Source organism: Hyperolius riggenbachi, chromosome 9 (assembly GCF_040937935.1).
Source record: "Hyperolius riggenbachi isolate aHypRig1 chromosome 9, aHypRig1.pri, whole genome shotgun sequence".
Lineage (NCBI taxonomy): Eukaryota > Metazoa > Chordata > Amphibia > Anura > Hyperoliidae > Hyperolius > Hyperolius riggenbachi.
The window spans coordinates 143,397,122-143,424,923 of NC_090654.1; the positions used below are offsets into that span (position 1 = coordinate 143,397,122).

Genomic DNA, 27,802 nt, shown 5'->3' on the forward strand with positions numbered 1-27,802 from the left:
TTTGCACCCCACCGGGAACATGTTAGTGCTGTGAACTATTTAATATATTCTTTATAGCTCAGCAGAGAATGTGGCAGAACTTTATAAAGGCACCATAAAATAATAATAATAAAAAAATGGTGTTTGTAGCTTCTTGTGTATAACTTCTCCATGTGCTAATTGTTGGTTATCCAGCACTATATTTTGGTTATTAGGGGTTTTGGTGTCTATACATTCTATACATGCGATCATGGGTTCCTGTACTGTATACTGACCACTAAACGTCTCTCTGTTTGCTAGCTATCAGCGGTCTCTGCACTGTATGTACCAGTGCACTGTATGTACCAGGTGTCGGGGGTCTCTGCACTGTGTGCTGACTATCAGGAATCTCTGCACTGTATGCTAACTGTCAGGAATCTTTGCACTGTGTGCTGGCTAGCAGAGTTCTCTGCCCTGTATGCGGACTACTCAGGATCTCTGTATTGTATACTGGCTAATCGAGATCTCTGCACAGCATCCTAATTATCCGGGATCTCTGCTTTGTATATTGTCAAGCAGTGGTGTCTATACTGTTTACTAGCTATCAGGGGTCTCTGCATTGGGTATTTGCACTGCGTGCCAGCTATATCAGGGGTCTTTGCATTGATTATCACCTGTCAGCGGTCGATTGTATATTGGCTTCAGGCTTCTGAACTGTTTATTGGTTGTTAGGAATCTCAGCAACGTATACTGGCTGTCTGGACTCTGTGGGATTATAAATTGGTTATCAAAGGTTTTTCCAGCCTTTGATTCTGTGGAGGTCTACCATCGCCAGGCCCACTTGCAACTCTGGCTCAATGGGGAGGTCAAACTACTGATCTCCTGGGTAGCTGAACGGTGCGGTCAAGAACAGGATTTGCGTGAGCACTTCCTGAGTTACAAAGACGCTTTACACACTCAGGCTGGCCCTATAAGCAGCCAACACTCATACGTTTCCTCCCTAATCTCCTCACTGTCCCACAACCCTAAACTACTCTTTGCTACTTTCAACTCTCTAATCTGCCCCCCAGCTCCACCTCCCACTCCCTGCATCTCAGCTGAAAAGAGATGAGGTGGGATGTCTGCATCTCAGCTGAAGAGTTCAGTGATCCCCACCTACAGGAGGCTCCTGGAAACCTCAAAGCCCATCATCAAAACCACAAAAAAATGGACTGCAGAGGATAAAACTGGAGCTCCAAGCGTGCTTTGAAACCAACCGACTGGACGACTCTGGAGGCACCCACCCTTGATGAATGGGCCGAGAATGTCACCTCCTACATTAGCTTCTGCGAAGAAGCGTGTATCCCATCCAAGACCTTCAGAGTCTACCCCAACAACAAGCCTTGGTTCAATGACAGGCTTCTCCGACTTCGGAAATGCAAAGAGGAAGCGCACAGTTCTGGCTCCTCAGAGGAATTCAGAGAGGCCAGGCATGCCCTGAAAAGAGAACTGCGATCTGCAAAGAGGGCCTACGCTGAAAAGCTGGGGCTTTGCCTCAAGTCAACCAACACACGGGAGGTATGGAGAGCAGCCACGAACTTCCAACCAGTACCCCAAACGGCGACCCCGAGCCCTCGACTGGCAGAGGAGCTCAACGAGCTCTACTACAGATTCGAGCAGCATCCCAACCAGCCCATGGGCCAAACAGCATCGACTTTGGTGACCCCCCCCCCCCACCTTGGGTGAACTCGTCTCCCTGGCTCCTGTCGCTGTTTCAGGAATCAGAGGTACTCCGGCACCTCCGCAAGCTGAACCCCAGGAATTCCTCCGGCCCGGATTGAGTGTCTATCTGCCTGCGATCCTGTGTCGACCAGCTAGCCCCTGTGCTCACCTCCTTATTTAAGCAGTCCTTATCAGATGGTACAGTCCCCTCCTGCTTTAAGAGGTCTATAATTGTACCAGTCCCAAAAAAAACAGGCAGTACCGAGCACAATAACTTCCGACCAGTGGCCCTAACCTCTAACATCGTGAAGCTCCTCGAACGGTTGGTCCTTGCCCACCTGAAGAGGTCCACGGACGCCCTTTTAGACTCGCTCCAATTTGCATATAGGGCTAACAGATCCGTGGAGGACGCCATCAATGCCAGCGTGGCATACATCACTGAGCATCTAGACAGCCCTGCCTCCTAGGCTAGGATCCTGTTCCTAGACTTTAGCTCAGCGTTCAACACGATCTGCCCAGACATCCTGCTTACCAATCTGATGCAGCTCGGAGTTGACCCTACTCTTCGAGCATGGATCAAAGATTTCCTGACTAACAGAACGCAACAGGTAAAGCTTGGCAACCACCTCTCCAGCGTTCGAACCACCAATACAGGGGCTCCATCTCTACTGTCACCTCTACTGTTCTCCCTCTATACCAATAACTGCATCTAATCCGCTGACTCTGTGAAAGTCATCAAATTTGCAGACGACACCACTATCATCGGCCTTATTGGTAGCAACGGGGAGCTGGAGTACCGCAGCGAAGTCGAGAGAATATGTAACTGGTGCAAAGACAACAACCTAGTCCTCAACGCAGCAAAAACTGTTGAGCTAGTCGCTGATTTCAGGAGAAACCCTCCCACCTGTCCTCATTGGGGGAACCAAAGTTTCTAGGGTGACATCTGTGCGGTTCCTCGGCACGACTCTAACAATCTGAAGTGGGAGCAGAACACCACCATAATCCAGAAGAAATCCTAGCAGAGGCAGTTCTTCCTGCGCCAACTGAAGAGATTTGGCATGCCCAGGGAGCTGCTGACCAGCTTCTATACTGCCACCATAGAATCCATCCTCTGCTCCTAAGTCATTGTCTGGTGTGCTGGCGCAACGGCCAGCGACAAACACAAACTGCAGAGAGTCATAACTGACGCAGAGAAGATCATCGGATCGCTTCTTCCTCCTCTCGATCTCCTCCACTCCGCTAGGATGAGGAAGAGGGCCACCATGATCTCCCGTGACCCCTCTCACCCCGGCAGCCACTACTTCAAGCTCCTCCCGTTGGGCCGTCGCTACAGGGCTATACCATCCAAAACCACCAGGCAGAAGAACACCTTCTTCCCCCAAGCTGTTCGGCTACTGAACTCCAACCTCCCCTTGTCTGGCCCGCATACTAGCGTGCTCTAGCTGGGTTGGTCAGCCGGTCTTCGCCACTGCCTGCCTTAGCTTATCCAAATGGACTCAAGGCCATTACCTGCATCTTTATTATTATCATTATTATTATTATTATTTACTGCTGTATTTGCACAGCAGTGTAATGGCCGATATGAACTGACTACTGCATTTCTAAATTGTATGTGTTGTGCGTCTGTCTTATACTCTGTCTATGCCATGTGTACCACAAATAATTCCGATTACAGCTCTTGCTGTACTTGGCGAAAGAAAGTGATTCTGAGTTTGTCTTCTTTGATTTGCATATTGCAGCACTGATGCACTGTGAGACACCTCAAGCTCACTCCAACCTGAATTATGGTAAATACTTTCTGTTTTAATAAAGCAAACTCTTGTTTTTCATAGCATTTTAGTAACAGGGATTTTGGGACCCTTACACACTCCAGTGAGTTCTGGTTCACCATGAGCTTGCTGGTTAGTTTGTACCTCTGGGTGTTTCAAGTCCTTCTTCATAGAGCCACATTAATCCATGCCATGCACTGATGAGGATCAATCAATCCGAAACAGTCCGTATGCTTCCTCTATTACACATTCTTCATGCACAATCTGAACCAGGTTTATGGGTGATTGACAACACCTCTGTGTTCAATGTGCACAACATTCTCAGTGGATTCCCTGCAGCTCTGTGGGAAATGCATATGTAGAGTATAGTACTACTGTGTGCAGGGGCGTAACTAGACATCACTGGGCTCCCCTGCGAAACTTTGGATGCCCCCCCCCCTGCGAAACTTTGGATGGGGCCCCCCACCCCCCTCTCTTTCTGCACAGGAAAACTGAGGACCAATGTGTTTTCCCCATGCAAATAAAAACACTTAGACTTATGGTGGCCATACACGGTACAATAAAAACGTTCGATTTTCCCGTTTATTCGATCTAAATGATCGAATTGAGTGAAAGTTGAAAATATTTTTTTTCCGATCAAGAAATTCGACCGATTATCCCGTTTTTTCGTGAAAAATGATCGGACATGCTGGAAAAATCTTTATATTCTATCTAAAGGAATAATCGAACTAAATTATCTAATTGAAAAATTGTACCATGTATGGCCACCTTTAAAGGAAACATCAGGCAATCTATGCTACCCCTAGGTCTAACTACCCGGGGCTTCCTCCAGCCCCTTGCAGCGGACAAGTTCCTCGTTGCAGCTCTGCTCCCAGTACATACATACACACAAAGCCTTATTATTTTACTACATGAGAGCACATGCAATATGGAGGAACAACAATGACATGCTGAACATAAGATATAGTATTTACTATAACTTTGGCAAAACATTCAGAATGTCACTGATTGATACTGTTTTTGCAAGAACTTGGACTCAGTATTAAACAAAAAGTTCTCAATGAAGCAGCAACAGTAAGACATCAATCTCCACTCCACTGTGTTGTAAAAGTAATCAGAGCCATAAGGTCATTAGCCTGTGTGTGATAAGAATCTAGGAATCCTTTCGGAGTGATTGCTGAAAAGAGAAAGTCTACAACTTTTTTTCAAAATGTGACTCCTTTGTTTGTAAGGTTGTACATGAAGTCATCAGAACTTTGCAGCAGTGAGAGACAGATGTTTTTTACGATCCCTAGGGAGCAGGGACAGGGTACAAATTCCAAAGATGTGTATGAGTCCTTATCTGTGTTGTGGACACATGCAGTCAATATAACAATGGTGCAAGAGCAGAATAAGTTTTTTCTCTCCATGCCCTTAGCTGTCAGTCTCTCAAACTTTTCCCCCCACGGGCCCCCTGTGGCTTCTGGGCCCCCCTGCAGAGGCATCCCTTGCTGGGTCTATTGTTACGCCCCTGACTGTGTAACAAAGTAAACCTGAAAGACAGTTAAAGACAGTAAAAGACAGATGAAATTAAAGATTTATACATACCTGGGGCTTCCTCCAGTCCCCTTCAGGCTAATCAGTCCCTTGCTGTCCTCCTCCGCCACCTGGATCTTCTGCTATGAGTCCAGGTACTTGAGCGAGTCTGGTGTAGTGCGCATGCACACACTCTGCCGCTGGGAGCGTACTACACCTGCGCAGCACTATTGCACAGGTGCAGAATGCTCCTGGCTGTAGGAGCATCACGTGGCCGGACTGCGCTGACTGGCTGAATTACCAGGACTCATAGCAGAAGATCCAGGTGGTGGAGGAGGACCGTGAGGGACTGATTGGCCTAAAGGGGGCTGGAGGAAGCCCCAGGTATGTATAAAACTTTTCTTTTCATCTGTCTCAGGTACCCTTTAATTCATAGTCACCAAACCAAATTTTAACATATCAAATTATTTGATTTCATGAGCAAAGAAAGTGCATACATTTGCATAAATCAGCATCGACGCAGAATTATTTCATCTTATTGACCATCTCTATTAGTGACACGGCTACACATCAGGCTTTATTATTACAGTATAGATGTTATTTAGTAATAGTAATATTTCCACCCCACAATTCAATGCTCCTGCCTGACATCACAGTCTCTGTTGATGGTACTTCAATCACCCCTGTCCCCCAGGCATGCTGCCTAAAGGCCCATACACACGTCGGATTTTAGCGAACGACCCGTCGTTTGAACGTTCCGTCGTTCGGACGTTTTCGCGTCAAATCCGACGTGTGTACAGACCATCGTTCGGGTGATAAGACTGGTTACCAGCGATCCGCCCGGCGGATCGTTGGTAATCAGTCTTATCACCCGAACGATAGTCTGTACACACGTCGGATTTGACGCGAAAACGTCCGAACGACGGAACGTTCAAACGACGGGTCGTTCGCTAAAATCCGACGTGTGTATGGGCCTTAGGTGTAATACTGGACTCGACTCTCTCATTCAAACCACACTTTAACAAATCATCCTCCTTTTGTTGCCTCCACCTAAAAAACATCTCCAGCCTCCGCCCTTTTCTCACACAGGACACTGACAAACTTCTTGTGCATGCCCTGATTATCTCATGTCTAGACTACCCATGAACGCTGCTGCATGACTCATTCACCTCTCCTTCCACTTCTCCAGCCCTATCTGACTCTGTCAGTCCCTTCACTAGCTGCCAGTTACACAAAGGATACAATTCAAAATCCTGACACTCGCCTACAAAGCACTTTACAACCTACTGTAGCTCCTCTTATTTAAATAAATTCTTTCCAGATACTATCCTACATGCAATCTCTGCTCTGCTAACTATGTGCTCCTGTCTTCCTTTCTGGTCACCTCTTCTCACTCCCGCATACAAGACTTCTTTTGATCCTCTCCCTTCCACTGGTACACCTTTCCTCAACACATCCCGCACTCACCCACACTTACACTTTTTAGGTGCAACCTGAAAACTCACCTCTGCAGGCAAGTATACCTTCTCTCTTAGGACACCCTGGCAACTTATCACCATTTTACCATCCCATACACCACTCCGCTTCAGCTATTGTCCTAACATTTAACCCTTGAGATTGTAAAACGGATTGGCCAAGGCTCTCCTTCCCTTTTGTTTCTCAAAGCTGTGTAATTTGGGTGCACTTCTTCCACCATTATTGCTTTGTTCACTACATAAACTGTAATCCACCTTTGTCTTGTACTGTTAACTGTAACTGTATTGTTTATATTGTATTTTTATACTTTGAATTCTATGGTACAGCACCACGGAAGATGCTGGTGCTATATAAATCAATAATAATAATAATACTACAGTACTGTACTTTATGCTTATTTGTGTCTTTGTATTATATAGAGCCTTAAGAGGACTGTCTACATCTTTTCAGTAAAGTGTTATTCACAGTGATGATCCTAATAGCATATTTTACCCCTGTGATAATACCATTGTCTTTGGATATTGGTTATAAGTTATCTTTCCCTTAACTCTGTGAAGTGCTGCAGATATAATGTCATACAGTAATCAGATTTACCCATAATGGCATAGTTTGGAGTAGAGGTTCAAGGTTAAACACTGGTTAGTTTTAGCAAAGATAATTCTTTGTGAATGTCATATGGGTAATTGAGCTGTCAGCACATCCGTATGGCAAACACACCACAGCTGCAGAGGGGAGGGCTGCCGATAATGGCGTCACAGAGTAGTCAATGGCAACCTGCGATTCTCTCTATTTATCTCTCCTCCAGCCCTGCTTTATCCCCCTTGCCCTTTGCAGCATTACAAGTAAATTACCACTTTGCCTGTGCTGCCATACTGCCTGGACAGCTCTGATAATTGTCAAAGCATCCCAATGATAAAGCTTATCCAATCATCTGCCGACTACCAAAGGGCAGCCCAGTTATCTGCACCCAGCAAGTTAACAGGGAAATGAGGGACAGCGGCTGCCGTGAAACTGATAGGCTGCTGTCATTATCAGTGAGAGACGGGCCTGCTGGATTAATTGCTCAGCATCCTTTCAAGGGATATATATGCTGTCCTATACTCTTAAACACACTAAGCCATCTTGAATCAATCGAGAAATCATAATGCATTCCTGATTTTGAAGCACACACACAGCCACACACATCTAAAGAAATCCTTACTCCCTGTAATTTACAATGTCCCCTTTACCAGCAGTCTGTACACTATATATACAGCAGTGCTTCTAGTGCTGCCTGCTGGCCAGACAGCTTTCCCTGCCTTTTCTCTCTTCCACAGTAGCTTTAACTAGCGAATTGATTGGGGGCTGCTGGGTTTGATTAGCTCAGTTTTAAACCTGTAGATGTTTGCATACAAAGTTGAATTTTAAGCTTATAGGTCCGTACACACGCCAGACTGCAGGCAACGACAGGTCCGTCGTCACCTCCCGCTGGGTGGGCGTTCCAGCGACACTCCGGCGTGTGTACAGTCTGTCTGCAGACTGATACGGCTGTTTCGAAACAGCCGTATCAGTCCGCCGACAGGCTGTACACACGACGGACTGTCTGCTGAAAACCCCGCCCAGCGGGAGGTGACGACAGACCCGCCGTTGCCTGCAGTCCGGCGTGTGTACGTTTATATCTTTATCCACCACCTGTTGGGTCAGCATTATTATGCTCTCTGGAACTCCTTTCCATTCCCCATTAGGCTAATTCCCCCCTTTAACACCTTTTAACAAGACCTCAAAACACACCTATTCCCAATTTACGTGCAGGTTTATTTTCTGGTAGAGCTGGCACCATAATGAAGACAACGGGGGCAATTGCCCCCGGGCCCCAGAGTTCATACGGGGCCCCCAAGTGTCTCCACTTCAAAAATTAAATTTGTCTAGTCGTTGGCCACCAAGTGCTGTGGTGTGTGTCTGTGATGTGTGGTGCTGGTGGTGAAGGTGAGGTGCAGGGCAGAGGTGAGAGAGGCTGTGGTCAGGCTAGAGCTGCAGTTAAGGCCTCTTGCACACTACATGCGATTCCGATTTGCGGGTTTTATTCGGTTTTAGCATGTAATGGCAATTTGCCATTTTTAATCGTTACTGCAGGCTGCGTTTTTGATGCGTTTTTCTTTTGATAGCATCCAGGGAAAATCTGAACGGAAAATCAGATTTGCAGTGTGCAGGGGCCTTAGTGGTAGGGAGTAGTAGGTTAGTTGGATAAGGCAGGGCTAATCTTTTGTGGGTATGTAAGCTGGTGTGAGCTGAAAGCAGAAGAGAGTGCATTTTAGACACTTCAGTGTTGGAAATTGTGCATTGTGACAGCATTCCACTCACTTTTTAGAAGGCATGGAACAAAGGAAATGGTAATTGCTAACTGCACTGCTTGAGCAAATACCCAGATGCAATTACACACAAACTGCATCCGCAAGGATAGAGGGGGGAGGGGAAGGCTCAGGTTAACTATGTTGCAGAGGGGTGGTCATTTGCCCCAGGGTCCCATCGGAATTTGAACTGGCTCTGAATTCTGGCTGCATTTTTTTTTTTTTTTTTGCATACTGCATCCGAATCCCCATAGCTGAGCATGGCATGGCTAGAGGGATTCAGATGTGTACTTGCAACACCAAAAGAGCTGAGATCCATGTTCGAGCACTAATGGGAACGGGGCCCTACAGTGCACTTACAGCTCACATAAAGTTTAGAAGGCATTTGGCAAAATGTGCAACTTGCGTTAAAGGAACACTATCAAACCAAGTGTTCTAAAATGACAATGTACAAATAATGTCTAAGGGCTTGATTCACAAAGCCTTGCTAACGCATAGCACAACCGTGTTATGCGTCTAGCACGCAATGTGATGTGCGTGAAGGTTTATGCACGTAAAGATTTACGTGCGCGCTAATGTGGCAAAGTGTGTGCATTGACGCACGAAAACACCTTCGTTAGCGCGCGCACAGAAATCTTTACACGCGTATACCTTTACACTCGTCACATTGCGTGCTGAACGCAAAGCACGGCTTTGTGAATCAAGCCCTAAGTCTCACATTTTTCAAACTGGTTCTCAAACTGAATCAGAGTGAGGGGTGGTGGGGAGCAGAGTGTGGGATGCAGGGAAGCATAGTGAAGGTGGTGGGGAGCAGAGTTAGGGGTGGTTGGGAGCAGAGTGAGGGGTGCTGGGTAGCAGAGTGTAGGGTGGTGGGGTGCAGAAAAGTGAGGGGTGCTGGGTAGCAGAGTCAGGGCAGGGTGCAGCAGTGTGTGGGGTGCAGCAAAGAGAGGGGTGCTGGGGAGCAGAGTGAAAGGTGCAGCAGAGTGAGGGGTGCTGGGAAGCAGAATGAATGGTGGTGGGGTGCAGCAGAATGTGAGGGGTGGTGGGGAGCAGAGTCGGGTGAAGCAGAGTGAGGGCTGCTGGGGAGCAGAGTTAGGGGTGCAGTTGTGCAGAGTGAAGGGTGCAGCTGAGTGAGGGGCTCAGGGGAGAAGAGTGAAGGGTACAGCAGATTTAAGGGTGCCGGGGAGCAGAGTTAAGGGTGGTGGGGGCAGAGTGAAGGTTACAGCAGAGTGAGGGGCGCAGGGGAGCAGAGTGAAGGGTCATGGGGGGAAGAGTGTGGGTGCAGCAGAGTGAGGGGTACAGCAAAGTGAGGGGTGGTGGGGAGCAGAGTCGGGTGCAGCAGAGTGAAGGCTGCTGGGGAGCAGAGTTAGGGGTGCAGTTGTGTAGAGTGAAGGGTGCAGCTGAGTGAGGGGCTCAGGGAAGCAGAGTGAAGGGTGCAACAGATTGAGGGGTTCTGGGGAGCAGAATGAAGGGTGTTGGGGGCAGAGTGAAGGTTGCAGCAGAGTGATGGGTGCAGGGGAACAGATTAAAGGGTCATGAGGGGAAGAGGGTGGGTGCAGCAGAGTGATGGGTGCAGGGGAACAGATTGAAGGGTCATGAGGGGAAGAGGGTGGGTGCAGCAGAGTGAGGGGTACAGCAAAGAGAGGGGTGGTGGGGAGCAGAGTCAGGGGTGCAGCAGAGTGAGGGCTGCTGGAGAGCAGAGTTAAGGGTGCAGTAGAGTGAGGGGTGCAGTTGTGCAGAGTAAGGGGCGCAGGGGAGCAGAGTGTAGCGTGCAACAGTGTGAGGGGTGATGGGAAACAGGGGTGCAGATGAGTGAGGGCTGCTGGGGAGCAGAGTTAGGGGTGCAGTAGAGTGATGAGTGCAGCATAAGCAGGTCACATTGAGGGTGCTAATAGGGAAGAGAGAGGTGTAGCAGGCAGATTGTGCACATATTGAGGATCTGGGAGAAGGGTAGAGAGACACCATGGGCTGACAATGAGGAGAATGCAGTATGTCACACATTCTACCTTGAATAGGCTTTGAACCTGTCCTGGTGCAGAGAAGCCTGTCACCATTTGCTTGCCTCTGCAATCATACACGCCTGCCTCACATCTCTCGCTCTACTCTGGGATGCGGGGCTATCACGCTATACAGCCAGTCTCTATGCATCCTCTCCCCCTTACCTCCCACTGCGATGTCAAACACTGTACAGGAGGAGGAGGGGGAGGGATTCACTCACACACTGAACACTGGCTGTCAGCATGTGCAATTACGAACGAACTGGACTGCAGAGGATGTGAGTAAGAGGGCAGCCGCGGCACCCCTGGAAACTACTCATGGTGCACCAGGGTGCTGTGCCACCCACTTTGAGAACCTCTGGTCTAAGTAGCTGTGTAAATATTTTCCTACTTTTCATGTTAAATATCAGAGGCAGAAGCTGTAATTCATTGTGTGTAGATTTTAGCTACATTTGGAATGTCTCATTTGCAGAGGTATGAATCTCTGCAGTCTGACATGCTAATAACAGTGTAATGTTGAAGCAGAATTATATTAAAAGCCTGTTGGGTGTCAGGTTTCACACACACAATTACAAATGTTTATGTTGCACATAAGATACATTTCCTCTGCTCTCTGCAGAGTGCTCAGTCAGACAGGAAGAGCTTTCTCTCACATACACACAGGGTTAACATATGCACTGTGAGGGAATTCCCCCTCCCTTCATGGCACACTCTGCCAATTAGAGCAGACTACCCTCAGAAAAGTGTGAAAGAAATTAGCTAACAGTAAACAAAGATATAAGCATTCAAATGTATAGACCAGTACTTAGCAGCACTTCCAAACCATTTCCTATCTCAACTGAAAAACATATGGTAATCGATAGTATTCCTTTAAGCACACATATAGCATTACATTGACCAAGACAGCCAGTAACACTTATACAAGCAATGCATATGTTGCATGTACGTAGTTTCGTAATGCCCACTAAACCTTATGTGCGCCTTCTGCTCACTGCAAAGTTTAGTGAATTAGGGCCAGTGAGAGAAAGAGAATGTTTACATTACATCTTCAGGACAATTATATTGGCTGCTCTCTGCCTGGACAAAAGTGAACTATGCATCATTGTATTTGCTGCAGGAGGTGTAAAAAAAACATAATTTTGAAAGACCATTTAAATACTTTACGATACAGTGTGCTCAGTGCCAGAAATTTTCTTTTCAGCTGTATTTTTAAGCATATTACGGGCTCTGCGTTACATAGCATAACTTTAAAACAGCACTGACAGCAAGAGAGGGACTTTTTTATTAAAATGTAATGTGTCCGGTGTAGAAAAGAGAGAAAACACAGAGCACCAGGAGTGCCAATATAGTATAACGATTCCAGGTAGTGAAGTACAACAAGGTCTTAAAAGTTGTAAGCAGGAACACGGAGTACTCAGAGTCCCTGCTTACCTACAGGTGAGTCCAACGAAATGCATTATGTTTATTCCGATATACCTTTCTTACCCTCCAAGCTGAAGTAAGACTGTTCAATTTATATTTACAGATACATCCTGTCTTTACGTCTTGGCGGCCCTCCTCTCATCCAATACAATTGTTGTTCAAATAATAATGTGATTTAGTAAAGCTGATGAGAGCCCTGATATTTTTTGTGTAATAGGATGTTGACAACAAGTTTACTTCACAACAGTACTGTGAAAATTATAACATCATCCAACAACAGTAGCACAGTGGTTGAATGGTTAGCATCCTGGCCTCAATCCTCTAAAAAAAAAAAAAACAGGGTTCAGTTTTCACCAAGAAAACAATTTGCAAGGAGTTGGTATGTTCTCATTTGCTTGGGTTTCTTCTGGGCACTATGTTGGACTTGGCCACAACCCTCCCACAAACCGGAAGGTTAATATTTTCTTCCTAAAAATTGTTTTTGGACTGTGGGTGAGCAGCGAGCCCATTGATTCTGTATCCTGATGAGAGGCAGTTGGTGAAAAAAATAGTTCTATGCACTCTGTAAAACACAATATGGTATGTCCATGCTTTATTAAAATAAATTACACCTATCTCTCCTATTTTGAAGCTGAAAAGTTTTTACCGGTACAATGACATATTTGTACTAATCTAAGCCAACAGGTTTTGAATTTAATACTCTTTTGCAACCTCCACAATTTCTGCGACCTTTGGCAGCTGCCTGTTCTGCTTTCCCTGAGTCTAGCCTTTGATGTGGAGCAATAATTCTTTGGCAGTTGAAAGCTTACTTTTCCCTGATACTGAATGAGGCATTAGTAGTCCAGGAATAGCTTTGCTAGCTGCATGCAAGGGGATGGGTGGTCTCACTTTTCCTAAACCAAAAATATCTCCTTATTTATTGTCCGTGCTAACTCAGATCTACAGAGCACTTAGCTGCAGCCACCTATATTCTGACCTGTGGACATTTTGCTTTTACAATCTATTTAGTTCCATCTTTCCCTTATTTTTCCAATTTGCTGTATTTTTCTCGCATGTCTGCTTGTCTCTTTGTATTTGATACTAGTGGTGACCTGATTGATCTGTCTGCATTCCCAAGGTGTTCCTTGTCTATTATCTAGCAAACCTTTTCTTTCAACAGCAGCTCCATCTGTGAGGGCAGTGCAGCTCTTACCTGTCTCATATATGCAGTTATGACAGCCATTTTGTGTGCTCTTTCAGTGAATGAAGTCCATCTGTTTACAGGGTGCTAGTACTACAAATTGTAGAACTTATTGAAATATATTTCCTAAGTTTCTCCTGAGCTGGGGAATATTGTAGGATAAAGGAAAACAACCCTGGGCTATATTTGTAAAACAAACTGTATTTGCAACCTTCACCTGTCTAAGGGCACATTTCCATTTGCGAATGGGAGCCGATGAGTCTGTGCATCACTTCTGCTCCCATTCATGTCAATTCTGCATCGGGAGATGCAGAAGTGTATTGGAGGAGACAGCATGCGGATGCCGCCGTGTGAGAATCTGGAGCATTGAAGAATTGGAGAGAAGAGAGGTCAATCGGCACTGCAGGTGCTTTATTCCAAACGCAGACACAGGTACAGTACAGAAAAATCACACGGATAAAAAACTTGCTGTTCACATACCATGAGGTGGAGTGGGGTGATGCGGTGGGTACTGGGGGATGGTGCCTGACAGCCGTTTCGCGCTACAATGCGCTTCAACGGAGGCTAACTAGCTGAGGCGCCAGGTGCTATCTGGACATACTGCTGTTGTGTGCTCCTTCCTATAATTGCCTGATGAAGCGGGTTTGACCTGCGAAACGCCTTGCGATCTTTTTTGGCGTATACCAATAAATGTCCCTTTTTGTGAATACACAGTTGTTGTGTCTGCTTGTGGGAGGTGAGTCCACCACTGCCTCCTAGGCAATCATTTTAAAACTTTTAAATATTGTTTTTTATCCTTTTGGCGCCTCTGTTCTCTTTCATAATACTGATTGTATCCACCTTTGGTGGAGGGGGATACCCCTTCTTGTTTTTCAAGCCTACAGAGAGCGACTTCTTAATCCTGAGTGGGGACAGGATAATCTCCTCACCTGCCTATACAGTGGTTGCCTGGAGGTAACCCTGGTTTGTGAGTATACAATTCATACTCTTTCTAATTATCCAATTAACTTGACATACTACACCATATCGGGCTCTCGGTTCTTCTCTTTTTTCCGTATTCTCCAAGGAGAGTATTTTCTACAAATAGAATGTTAAGGGTCACAGATCCCCCTTAGGGCCCTTTGGGATTTCAGAAACCTGAGGGAAATCACTATAAGCAGCTACTGTGCATTGTATAACCAAATTATTAATTGGTATACTAGGGCTGAACGATTTCGCGGTTTTAAAGCGTAACCGTGGTTCCTGTTAAGACGATCTAGGGATCGTCAATAGCTGCGGTTTTCCCCTTTCCCTGCTATGCTGGTCCGTGCGGCTCCACCTACCGATGCGCAGTCATACCACATAGATCCAGCTATTAGCAAAGTTGTGTGCCGCTCTGGTTCCCCCCCTGCCGCCCTCAGATGTGATGAGAAGATCCAGGGAATGGGAGGAGCTGGGCTGCTCTCTATAGCTCTGCCTGCCACTGCTGTCACACCAATTAGATCCATTGATTGGTGAAGCCGCTCTGGAGCCGCCCCCAGCCGCATATCATACCCGTTGAGACTCTCACTCAACCACAGTCCGCACAGTGTCGCCGTTCACTGTACCCAGCGACATCACAGAAGGCTTCACAGCCTTCATAGATGCATTGCTCTGTGAAGCTCCACTGTCTCGCCCAGAGCACACAGACCCCGACACCACTAGGCTCTGCCCCCCGCCCTCATACACTCCAGGTCCAGTCCAGAGTGTTTAGCCCCCTGCCAGCAACATCACAGACCCCGCCCCCATACACTATCTCTGTTTGCCATGCAATGAATATATCATCACCCTGAACACTGTATTAACATTACATGTATTAAAATAAATGGTGGGGCCAGAGGGCAGCGCAAGCTGTTATTACACCAAACTACTACTTCATCAGCTTGGCCACTAGGATTAGAGTCATTCCTTAAAGGACACATCCAAGCATAAAAAAAAAAAGATCCACTTACCTGGGGCTTCCTCCAGCCCCTGGCAGCAGTCCTGTGCCCTCGCCGCAGTTCCGGTCGCTTCCGGTCTTCTCCACTGCAGAAGCCGAGGTCGGGTTCTGGGTTGGCTTCTTCTGCGCTCCACCGCGCGGGTCACGTGGCTTCCCCAACGTCATCAGGACGGTACTGCGCAGGTGCCGTAGTTCGGTGCCTGCGCAGTACCGTCCTAATGACGTCGGGGAAACCACGTGACTCGCTGTGGAGCGCAGAAGAAGCCGACCCGGAACCCGACCAGCTGCGCCAGTGGAGGAGACCGGGAGGCACCGGAGCTGCGGCGAAGGCACAGGACAGCTGCCACAGGCTGGAGAAAGCCCCAGGTAAGTGGAGCGTTTGTTTGTTTTTTTCTTTTAATGCTTGGACCACTCCTTTAAGCTCTCTGAGACTTAGCACTTGCCTTTCAGTCAAGCTTCAGCCAAACAGCCAGTCATTAAGCCTGAAACTAAGCAACATTTTTTTGTTAGGATTAATCAGCTCCGCCTCCCATAACACAGTGTGGATGAGGGCACAGCTTGATGTGGTGATCTGCAAAGCTGCGTAATATGTTGGCGCTTTATAAATACAATAAATAAATAAATAAAGCTGTTGTGTGCTGGCCTGCTGCTGCTGGGCACTGTGCAAAGGGGCTGTGATTAATCCCAAAATTGTGTTTCTAGGGCCAGGCTTTATAACTGGCTGTAGCTAGACTGACAGGCCTGCAGACTCTGAGAGCTAAGGAAGGACTCGCACACTGATTCTTGTGGCAGGCCCAGGGCCCAGCTGATGACGTATTAGGCGGAAGGAGAGAGTGAGCCCCCGCCAGGAATGGTGAGAGCTGTGGCACTGACTACTGTGCACGGAGCAGCGAGCTGTTACTGCACAGGTGGCTGCAGAGGAAGCACCGTCACTGTACTGACCCGTACTCTGCCCCCCTGGTGTCCAGAGGTGGTAAAAGTAACGGTCACGTTGTCTTACTTAGCAGTTTATTACTGCACATGTCATTTTATGACAATGCATGTTTGTAAACGTCACTGTACATTGTAAATTTAGTACTAAAGATTGATTTGAAGAAAATCGTGAATCGAATCGAAATCGCAATTTCTGATAGAAATCGTGCAATTCAATATTTTCCTAAAATTGTTCAGGCGTACGGTATACCATCCTCAGTAGTTGTTACTCTTGAGTTTATCCTGTTGCAGCATCTGGTCTCCTGCATCCAGACTAGCTGAGGAGCATCTATTTCCGTAAAGTGCATTATAGAAGTAACATGTGCAAGTTACAATTGTGCATATTACACTGGCTGTGTAAACACCAGTAAAATTACTCTGTGCTTTCTGTGCACGGTAATTTTATAGCAAATGAAGAGAAAGATCCGCACCACCTTCAGAAAAGCTTAGTCTGTTTTATTGGAAAAAGACATACAAATTTAAAAATAACTTTAAGGCAGGACAGTCCACTGTTTCGGGCTCCTGCCCATCTGCCCATCTAGTTCTAGGCAGCATGAAGATGGGCAGGAGCCCGAAACAGTGGACTGTCCTGCCTTAAAGTTCTTTTTAAATTTGTATGTCTTTTTCCAGTAAAACAGACTAAGCGTTTCTGAAAGTGGTGCGGATCTTTCTCTTCATTTGCTACAGTTTGAGTCCCATGGTGTCCGGGACTATTGGATCTGCACACCTGACCATCTGAAATTGATGGAAGCCAAGCAAGTGTGACTCCACACTCAAAATCACTGTAATTTTATAGTCATTTAGTGAATCAACCCCTATGTGTCTACATGAAGAGGTGGGACCTCTAGTAACAGGAAGTAGATGTGAAGACCCCAACACTGGTGGTAACAAGAAACTATCATGATCTACTGATTCTAAGCCTTGCATGTATAGCTGGGCAGATACCGGAAGCACACTTTTTTCTATTTGAAAAGTGAATTTACAAAGGTAATAATTTATATCAACCATCATGATTGTTTTTACAGCTTCAAATTAAAAACACATAAACCAACAGGATTTGAAGAATTCAATTTGAAGTACATATTGTAAATGTAACAAATGCATATCCCATTGTTACATGTGTATAATGTGAAGCTGTTTGACATGTTAATTGTATGTATTTGCACATTTAAGTTGTGCACGCCATTGCAAGCATATTGATTGTTTTATATGAAAAAGGGGCTTTTCATCTGGGTGTTGTACTTGAAAGTGAGGAACTTCTCGGAAGACAAACGGAGAAATCAGGAGCCCTTAATAATGTAGTATAATATATGATTATATAAAGGAGTACTTAGAATAATATAATAATACTTAAATGAAGGTTACTTCTATGGCAACCACTGATTAGGTGGTAAGCCTGACCTGGCCCCACAAGAAGTCATTCTATTTAGATTGAAAGAAAAAAGGCGCATAACACCCCTCTACCAAGGGTGGACAAAACTTGCAGATAAAAGTAGAACAGAGACGCCAAAACATTTTTAAAAGGGAGGTAGTGGTGGACTTACTTCCCCATGGATGACTCGATTTTGTTAGATTCAAGTAAATAAGTGTTTATTATACTGTAAACTCCACAGTGCAACACATTTTGCATGTTTTAATGCCTCCCACTTCTAATTGTGCCTGATGAAGCAGGTCACACCTGCAAAACACCTTGCACTGTGGAGTATATAATAAAATGTTATTTACTTGAATCTGACGAAATCGAGTCATCTATGGGGAGGTAAGTCCTCCACTACCTCCCTTTTTAAACAGTTTTTAGTGTATATTATCCTGTTCAACTATTACGCCTCTGCTCTACTGTTATCTTGCAGATGAGGAAGGATTGCCTAAAAGCATTTGGTTTGCTCTATCAAATTGTATATTAGAAGTTTCTAATGGGATAATTCCACATCGTGACTTAAACCTTCATGTACTTCTATTTTCATTTCATGACCTTTAGTGGTCAGCCAGAACGATTAGTGCCTTCTGTCTTAGTTCTTTCCATGTGGCCACCATAAAAAGTATAGTGTTTTGCCTTCATGACTCGAATATCAAAAGGTCTGTCTTGGGTTTGTAACAGACAAGTCCAAGTTGAGTGTAACCAATAATTCTATCCGGGGGACACATTTGTGAAAAGACCACAAAGGCTCGTGTCTTGGGCGGCTGCTGCCCAAGGGGCGGGTGGGAGAAAGGTGGAATAATTTAGGAGAGTAGACTATAAATAGAAAAGGGAGGCTGCAAGTGGTGAATAGCACTTAAAAGAAGAGAGCTGCTGCTAAACTAAACTATACATAAAGGAAAAGGACTGTTTTACATGTATGTTAATAATGGAAGAGGAAGCTCCACATAAAATGGTTGGACAGCTGTTACACAATAAAGTTGGCCTAGGGGTGGAGAAAGTATAAATCCAGCCTTTATTTTGTTATCCTAAAAGAGCTTAAAACACTTTTAATAAGTTCAGGTGTCTTTTCTTTGTCCCAGGTGATCTTCTCTCGAGTGGCCAGAGTGTGCAAAAATGACATGGGTGGCTCGCCTCGGGTCCTTGAAAAGTACTGGACCTCCTTTATAAAAGCTCGGCTCAACTGCTCAGTCCCCGGAGATTCCTTCTTCTATTTTGATGTTCTTCAGTCCATGAGTGACATCCTCACCATCAACAATCGACCAGCAGTCATTGGAGTGTTCAGCACCCAGGCCAACAGGTGAGAAGATGTGGGAGGAAGGGGTCGGGGGTGACAACAATTAGCTAATTCTAATAAGAAGATCATTTGTGAAATCAGCTAAGTGTAGTTACCCCTCCATCTGCAACCTCTACTCTGCACACCACCTTCTCCTATTCTTTGGCTATCTTTCCACAATCCAGTAGCCTAGATTTCTCACAAGTTTTTCTCATTTCAAAAATTCTCTGTGTGTTTCTGTGCATTTACAGAGAAACGATGTGTACAGCCCCTATGTGTTTTCTAGCTTGTATTCTGTTTTCCCCCCAGTTCTCTTTCATGCTTGTTGCATAAGCACATGCTACTGTCACCTCTGGCAAGGCTCATGGGATTTGTAAACCTACTAACTATAAATGACAACTACAATTTTGTATGATGCAGTTATGCAGACTCTGCCAACATGCATACCAGGTGGAGTAAGTTCTGCCTAGAAAAGGAGGGCTATAGAGGGCTATATTTTCCTTGCGTTGAAAGACATCCATGGCTACAATTACTAGGTCATGCCTAATGATGTTGATCCAGGGATTTTATCTGATTGCCATCAGGAGTCGAGAAGGAATTTTTCCCTTTAGGGGCTAATTGGACCATGCCTTGTAAGGGTTTTTTCGCCTTCCTCTGGATCAACAGGGATATGTGAGGGAGCAGGCTGGTGTTGTACTTTATACTGGTTGAACTCGATGGACGTATGTCTTTTTTCAACCAAAATAACTATGTAAGATACGTTATAAAACACTACAGCATACACAAATAAATGAAATTATATTTAAAGTATACCTGTAAAGTAAGAGGGATATGGTGGCTGCCATATTTATTTCCTTTTAAACAATACTAGTTGCCTGGCTGTCCTGCTGACCTCTTTGGCTGCAAAAGTGTTGGAGGCCTGGTTCACACCAAAATTGCAATTGCTAGCACTTAGCGATATTTCTAAGCAATTTTAGAATTCGATTTTCAAATCGATTTTTGAATATATGAGCATTTTTGCACATTCATACATGCCAAATCACTCCCAAAAAAAAAAGCTACTTGCAGCATGTTTGCAATTTTTTAAAAAAATCACTACACTGCTGTGGAAACACCATCATAGGGTTACAGTCGCCATGCGCTTTTCAAAATGCTGACGATTTGAAAAGCGGTCAAAAGCGCTCTTGGTGTGAACTAGCCCTGAATCATACGCCTGAAACAAGCATGCAGCTAGTCCAGTCAGACCACTTGGCTGGCATGCTTGTTCAGGGCCGATGGCTAAAAGTATTAGGGAAGATGATCAGCAGGATAGCCTGGAAATACGTTGTAAATATTTTCATGTGTAAGTTGTGTTTGTATTTGTGTTTTCCACACACATTTATGTCCATTCTCTACAAATGGATTTGGATGATTGTGGTGCTAAATAATAATAGTAATAGCTCACATGCCAATGACTATCGTAATAACTCACAAAAATGAATAACCTCACATTTACTAATCAGGAGATTGTAATGAAAAGAATCATTTATTTTGAATTCAAATATTTTGTTGATTTGAAACATATGAAATATTACAAATACTTTTGTAGTAAATTACAGTCATATACATTTTCTAACATTATACAATAAAAGTCTATGGGGAAGTTCATACTTCTCATGTTGTGGAGCTCTATACAAATACCCTGTTTTGGATGGGGAAATGTAATAGTTTCCTGAGTAAAAATAAGTAAACATACATTTTAGTTTCTAAAGGGAACTTTATTAGCATAAGTTTTGTTATAAGTTATTTTGTTGAGGGTGCATAGAAGGCCTTTTTAGGGGATATGATCATTTACCACAAATATAAGTATTATTTTTATTATTTATTTATAAAGTGCCAACATATTCCGTGGCTCTGTACAATGTAAGAAAACAAACAAGGGATACATACATACAGACAATGATATGCATCAAATATGAACACTGATACAAAATACAGCACTGCTGATTACAATAGCAAATTTAACATGATGACTAAAATGTATAAATGTCTAACAGAGTGCAAGTAATTAAATTAATAATATTCCATGACACAAAAGGGTGAGAGCCCTGCCTTGCGAGCTTACATTCTAAAGGAATAGTATAATATAAGTATACCGGCCAAGAATATAGCAACTTTAATATTAAAAAATACAACACTTAATTTTTTTTAAGCTAAAATTGCTGTATTCTTGGACAGTATATTTATATGTACCTGTATTTGTGGTAAATTATTAGTTACTGATTTTATCTCTGTAACGTCCTTCTAACCACTCTACAAAATGTCTGTCAAAATATTGTAGAATGTTTTGGAGTTTATAACAAAAGTTGCATATATATTCTTCTAAATACATCAGAGGGCAATATAAAAGCTTGACAGATGAGCTTTTTTGTCACTAGGCTTGTGTAGAGGACTAGGGTACTTGATCTGCGCATGGAAAAAAAGTTTTAGCCATTTATTTAGGAAAGGATTCTTTACAGTAAAAGTGGATGAAATGTGTACTGTCTTATCACAGGAAGTAGTTCTGCAAAGTTACAAAGAAAGATTGTATTAAAATGGTAGAAGTAAAATATATCACTACTAATGATGATTGTAATCTGCAATTATGATTACGTAAAATTTTGCAATTACGGCCTCATGTAATTATGATTTGGAAATTCAAATGATATTGTGTAATCGATTAATAATTTTGCGTAATTTCATGTAATTCACTGCCGACTTTAGCAGTTAATAGCAAAGATCCCTTACATACTATCATCACTATAATTGCTACGTATGTTAAGGGGAGTAGTGGGAACAAGTAAAAAAGACCTTGTAGTTTTTCTGAAAATCGATTTTAAACATCTAAATTTCCTGAGTGCATCACTACCGAATTTGCAAATTTTCCCTTTGTGCCCGTGAAGCCAGGATTACACCTAGAACCACTGGTGTATAGCAAGCGTACAGCATATACATTTTACAGATCCACTTCAACCCTACATGCAGACTGTTGTCTTCAGGGGCATAAAGATATAATTTGCATATTCAGTAATAATGCATTGTGGGAAACCACAGTTGCTCACTTAAAGCTGAATTATCTTCTGATTTAAGAAGGCAAATTACACTGAGCATTGGTTTTTTATTAGGAGGGCTTTTCAGTCTATTTTATTCCCTTATACTTTCCTAGTGGCTTTGGGTTACCCTGAGCTGCTTGGGTATTCTTTTAGATTAGATTTGTTTCAGGCTCAGACACCACTGATGCCAGAAAATCAGCAGGACAGCCAGGCAAATGGTATTGTTTAGAGACAAATATGACAGCCACCCTATGTCTCTCACCTTAGGTTTCTTTTAACGTAGGAATATTAGACTATTATCCTGGAAGAGATTACATTGTGATTTTTTTCTAAGTACAGATAGATATGTGACCATATACTTTGGAAAACGCTGCAGGAGACTTCACAATTACAATTGACTAAAAGTGCCCATACATCTAGCGATGATGGGCAGATTTAACCAATAGACAGAGTTTTGTCTGAAGGAATCTGATCAGAGAGAAATCTGTCAGCTGCCCATACACCACAGTCCAATTCCCGATCAATTTCAGCATCAAATTTCTCAGGAATCAGCCTCGTGACACTGCATCCACCGCCTCCACCGCTGCCCCCTAGTGTAAATGCGCCCCTATGCGTGCATTTATACTTTACCTTTCCTGTGGCACCTGCTGCATTATCCATCTGTTTTCGGCTTCCTCCGTTTGCCCCTCATGCACTGCTGGTGTATAGCACGTGGCGAGTGTGTTACACATGCGCCACGTGCTATACACCAGCAGCGTGTGAGGCACAAATAAATAAAGCTGAAGACGGATGTACACTGCGGCAGGTGGCAGCGGACAGGTAAAGTATAAATGCATGCACAGGGGGCAGAGTTATACTGGGGGGACTGTGCTGGGGGTTCCAACGCATTTGTCGCTTGTTCCAATATAGCACGCAGTTACTGTCTCTCACCCAATGTAGCATGTTGGTCCGAGATTGACCAGCATGTTCGATCAATACTTGCGACCAATTTTAGTCCAAAATTGGTTGCATCTTTGATCGGGCATGCTCTTGACAGCAACGATTTTCATCTGATTCGATAATAATTATGTAATCGTATGGTCGATTGGCCGCCAAGTCGAGTGATGTATGGGCACCTTAAGTAAAGGATTATCTAGTGTCTATGGTTATGTCACATTTATAGTCAGCAAAAGTCTCTGAAGAAGCTCATTTCTCAATCTAGATTCATTAACATGCAAACCAAGTTCAATAATTATGCTCATTTCAGAGTCTCACATTGCATTATATGAGTTATCAGTAATAACGGCTAATCAACCAAGACCATGCTCTCTCCCTCTCGCCTCTGCTTCCACCTGGCCACCATTATCTGTACAAAGATATTCCCTGAAGTGCAATGAAATTTCCTTTTCGAAAACCAGACAAGTGTACAAGGAAATTAATGTAAAGGAAATCACCAATAATTGCAAGGAAAAAAATGACAGGCTCAGTGGAAGAAAAAAAAAAGACATTACTACTATTGCCTTACATCAGCCAAGCCAAGCAGTGATGGTGATGCCCAGTAGGGCTGTGAAGTGGAAATTGAGTGGCTGGGTACATTCAGGGAAAGATTTATTGCTGCCTTTGCAGCTCATAGACAAAAAACGTAATGAAGACGGCAGGATGATTTACAAGTTAAGAAGCAAACCGCAGGTAATGGAAGATAATATATTGCAGTCCGCTATTCACTCATTTATGGCAATGGATATGGTTGCTCAATAAGATGTAACAAGATGCCAGCTTTATCCAAGAGGTTTCTGGGAGTTTGACAAGATGTTTACTTGCAAATGTAGAACTGTATGCATGAAGGTTTATGGCTTGCTAAAAGGACAGATTCTGCTGGATATGTTATCACTGTGCACAGATAAATCTTTATACTGTAATCACATTTTGCATTTGTAGATCCAAAAATACAAGACACACTTGCAGAGCCATATCAGGTGTCAGGAGCCTATTGGTGCAAAAATTCCAGTACCTTATACCTCTAATTACATTCCATGCACTATATCACACCACTTGTGCGTAATCATACATGTTCGTCAACACAAACACAGTTGCATTGACAAAAGTGTCAGTCCAGAAACATCTAGAGGGTTATAGTAGCTCTCATCGATGCTGGGGATAGTGTTAGACTTCTTGAACCAGCTTCCTCCCCAGCACTGGTACCTAGGCACATGCCTATGTGAAAATCCATCCCTGCATGCATGTATGATATAAACTTAAAGTGTACCCTAGGCGACATGGGATATTAAGAGATAAACGTGTATGCACAATGCAAAACATATTAATAACCAAGCTGTTTTACTTGTATATAGCCCTATTTACAAAAGTGTCTCAGGGAAACCCTGTGTGTTAAATTTGGCCCATAAAATAAGTATATTTGGCCTACAAGGGCAGACGTCAATTTATATTGCAGTTGGCCCAGCAGTTACATCCAGTGGCATAATTCCCAACCACTGCTCTCCTCTTATGCCTTTGGACTTGGTGCCAGACCTGTATAATAATGAGGCAACAGGCTGCAGGGCTTTATTCTCAGCAGTCTGTAGCAGCCTTAAGGTGCCCACTAACTGTACAATTTTTCACCAAATTCGATCTTTCGATGCGATTGTAATGATTGAGTTGTATAGAAAATTTGCCATTAATGAAAGCAATTGATAAGGAACACTTCTTTCGTCGATTGCTAAATAGGATAAAATCGATACGAAAGTTGGATTTTATGATTGAATTTGAAGATAGAATTGTTCAGTAAATGTGAACAATTGATAATTGCCTTCCGATTATTTCCGATCGTAAAAATCGCATCGAAAGATTGCATTTGCCGAAAAATTAATTAGTCACCTTAAGACCAATATCTCTGTTTTTACTTGATTTTAGAAAGAGATATTTTGGAGGTTTGCTGTGAGTATGAAATGCACATAGGTTTTAAAGCAAGTCAGAACAACAGACACTTGTTTATTAGATAGTCATAAGATTTTACTGGTCAAATTGGGAACTAATTTTTAGTGCGGTTTTCGAGCTGGTTCACATTTGCCTTTATAATGGTACAGTGGTTTGCAAAAGTATTCGGCCCCCTTGAAGTTTTCCACATTTTGTCACATTACTGCCACAAACATGAAACAATTTTATTGGAATTCCATGTGAAAGACCAATACAAAGTGGTGTACACGTGAGAAGTGGAATGAAAATCATACATGATTCCAAACATTTTTTACAAATCAATAACTGCAAAGTGGTGTGTGTGTAATTATTCAGCCCCCTTTGGTCTGAGTGCAGTCAGTAACCCATGGACATTGCCTGATGAGTGATAATGACTAAATAGAGTATACCTGTGTGTCTAATGTCAGTACAAATACAGCTGCTCTGTGACTGCCTCAGAGGTTGTCTAAGAGAATCTTGGGAGCAACAACACCATGAAGTCCAAAGAAAACACCAGGTAGGTCAGGGATAAAGTTATTGAGAAATTTAAAGCAGGCTTAGGCTACAAAAAGATTTCTAAAGCCTTGTACATCCCACGGAGCACTGTTCAAGCGATCATTCAGAAATGGAAGGAGAATGGCACAAGTGTAAACCTACCAATACAAGGCCGTCCACCTAAACTCACAGGCCAAACAAGGAGAGCGCTGATCAGAAATAAATGCAGTCAAGAGGCCCATGGTGACTCTGGACGAGCTGCAGAGATCTACAGCTCAGGTGGGATAATCAGTCCATAGGACAAATATTAGTCGTGCACTGCACAAAGTTGGCTTTTATGGAAGAGTGGCAAGAAAAAAGCCATTGTTAACAGAAAAGCATAAGAAGTCCTGTTAGCAGTTTGCCACAAGCCATGTGGGGGACACAGCAAACATGTTGAAGAAGGTGTTCTGGTCAGATGAGACCAAAATGGAACTTTTTGGCCAAAATGCAAAACGCTATGTGTGGCGGAAAACTAACAGTGCACATCACTCAGAACACACCATCCCCACTGTCAAATATGGTGGTGGTAGCATCATGATCTGGGGGTGCTTCTCTTCAGCAGGGACAAGGAAGCTGGTCAGAGTTGATGGGAAGATGGATGAAGCCAAATACAGGGCAATCTTGGAAGAAAACCTCTTGGAGTATGCAAAAGAATTGAGACTAGAGCGGAGGTTCACCTTCCAGCAGGACAACGACCTGAAACATAAAGCCAGGGCAACAATGGAATGGTTTAAAACAAAACAAAACATATCAATGTGTTAGAATGGCCCAATCAAAGTCCAAATCTAAATCCAATCGAGAATCCGTGGCAAGATCTGAAAACTGCTGTTCATAAACACTGTCCATCTAATCTGACTGAGCTGGAGCTTTTTTGCAAAGAAGAATGGGCAAGGATTTCAGTCTCTAGATGTGCAAAGCTGGTAGAGACATACCCTAAAAAACTGCCAGCTGTAATTGCAGCAAAAGGTGGTTCTACAAAGTATTGACTCGGGGCTGAATAATTATGCACACCCCACTTTGCAGTTATTGATTTGTAAATAATGTTTGGAATCATGTATGATTTTCGTTCCACTTCTCACGTGTACACCACTTTGTATTGGTCTTTTCACATGGAATTCCAATAAAATTGATTCAGGTTTGTGGCAGTAATGTGACAAAATGTGGAATACTTCAAGGGGGCCGAATTCTTTTGCAAACCACTGAACCACTGTATATATTTAGAGACCAAAAACATATCCTTAATGGTGTGTCACAACACCAGACACATATATGAATACAAGGATATATGAAAGCGAAACAGATAATTTGAGGAACAAAAACATTTTTGAAAAGGAGCATAACACTTTAATGTATCAAAAATGTAGGAAAAAATCTAAATTTTTCAAATTATTTCATTCATCAAAATGACATCTCACAATGTGCAGAAAATACATAATCAGAAGTTTGCTTTAAGGCGACAAAATCGACTTGTTTCGGGGTAGACCCTTCTTCAGGCTTTCACAAACCGTGATAAACGTCTGCATTACATCAATACAGAAAGAGACCATAAATCTGTATCTGGACAACCATAAAGCCAGGAAACACTACTCAATTGCCTAACAGTAGGCAACGCTCTTTTCAGTTGGATTCAAGTCAGGACTCTGACTGGGCCACTCCAAAACGTTGAAGGAACAAAGAGCATTTATGAGTGAATATTGTAAACATAAGCTATTTTATTAATTATGCTATTGTCAGTACAGTTCCTTTTTAAAGTGGTATGAAACTCAGAATTTCCTCCCTGTTGTAAAAAATTAGTTACAGCATAAAATCTACTATCACAAAAAATTGTAGCAGAACAGCATTCAAACAGTTAAACACTTTGTTCTTCAGTGGGAAGCTCCTTGCTTCATTGAGCAGCTTCTGGCCCCATCTGAAAAGTTGATAACTTTATCTTTTGTTTACATTCCCTTGTCAGATACATTTAGTGAACATTAAAACTGAGCTGTAGTGAGCTGAGAAGCAGAAAGAAATGAGAAGTGATCACTAGATAGATTTAAAGAGAGTCTGAAGCGAGAATAAATCTCGCTTCAGACCTCATAGATAGCAGGGGCATGTGTGCCCCTGCTAAAACGCCGCTATCCCGCGGCTTAACGAGGGTCCCTTCACCTCCAAATCCCCCTCCGTGCAGCGGCGGAGCGCTTCCTGGTTGGGGCAGGGCTAACCGCCACAGCCCGGCCCCACGCGCGTCTGTCAGCGCGTATCTCCGCCTCTCCCCCGCCCCTCTCAGTCTTCCTTCACTGAGAGGGGCGGGGGAGAG

General features: G+C 43.7%; 1 protein-coding gene across 7 annotated transcripts in view; it reads left to right on the plus strand.

Moving 5' to 3' along the window:
* Nucleotides 1–27,802, plus strand: part of SEMA6C (semaphorin 6C) — a 464,232-nt gene that overhangs the window by 353,657 nt on the left and 82,773 nt on the right. For all 7 annotated transcript variants that reach the window (XM_068253590.1, XM_068253592.1, XM_068253589.1 and 4 more), the window contains one exon: nucleotides 18,774–18,991. In XM_068253590.1, the coding sequence (XP_068109691.1) occupies nucleotides 18,774–18,991 (218 nt within the window). The remainder of the gene's footprint in view (nucleotides 1–18,773; nucleotides 18,992–27,802) is intronic.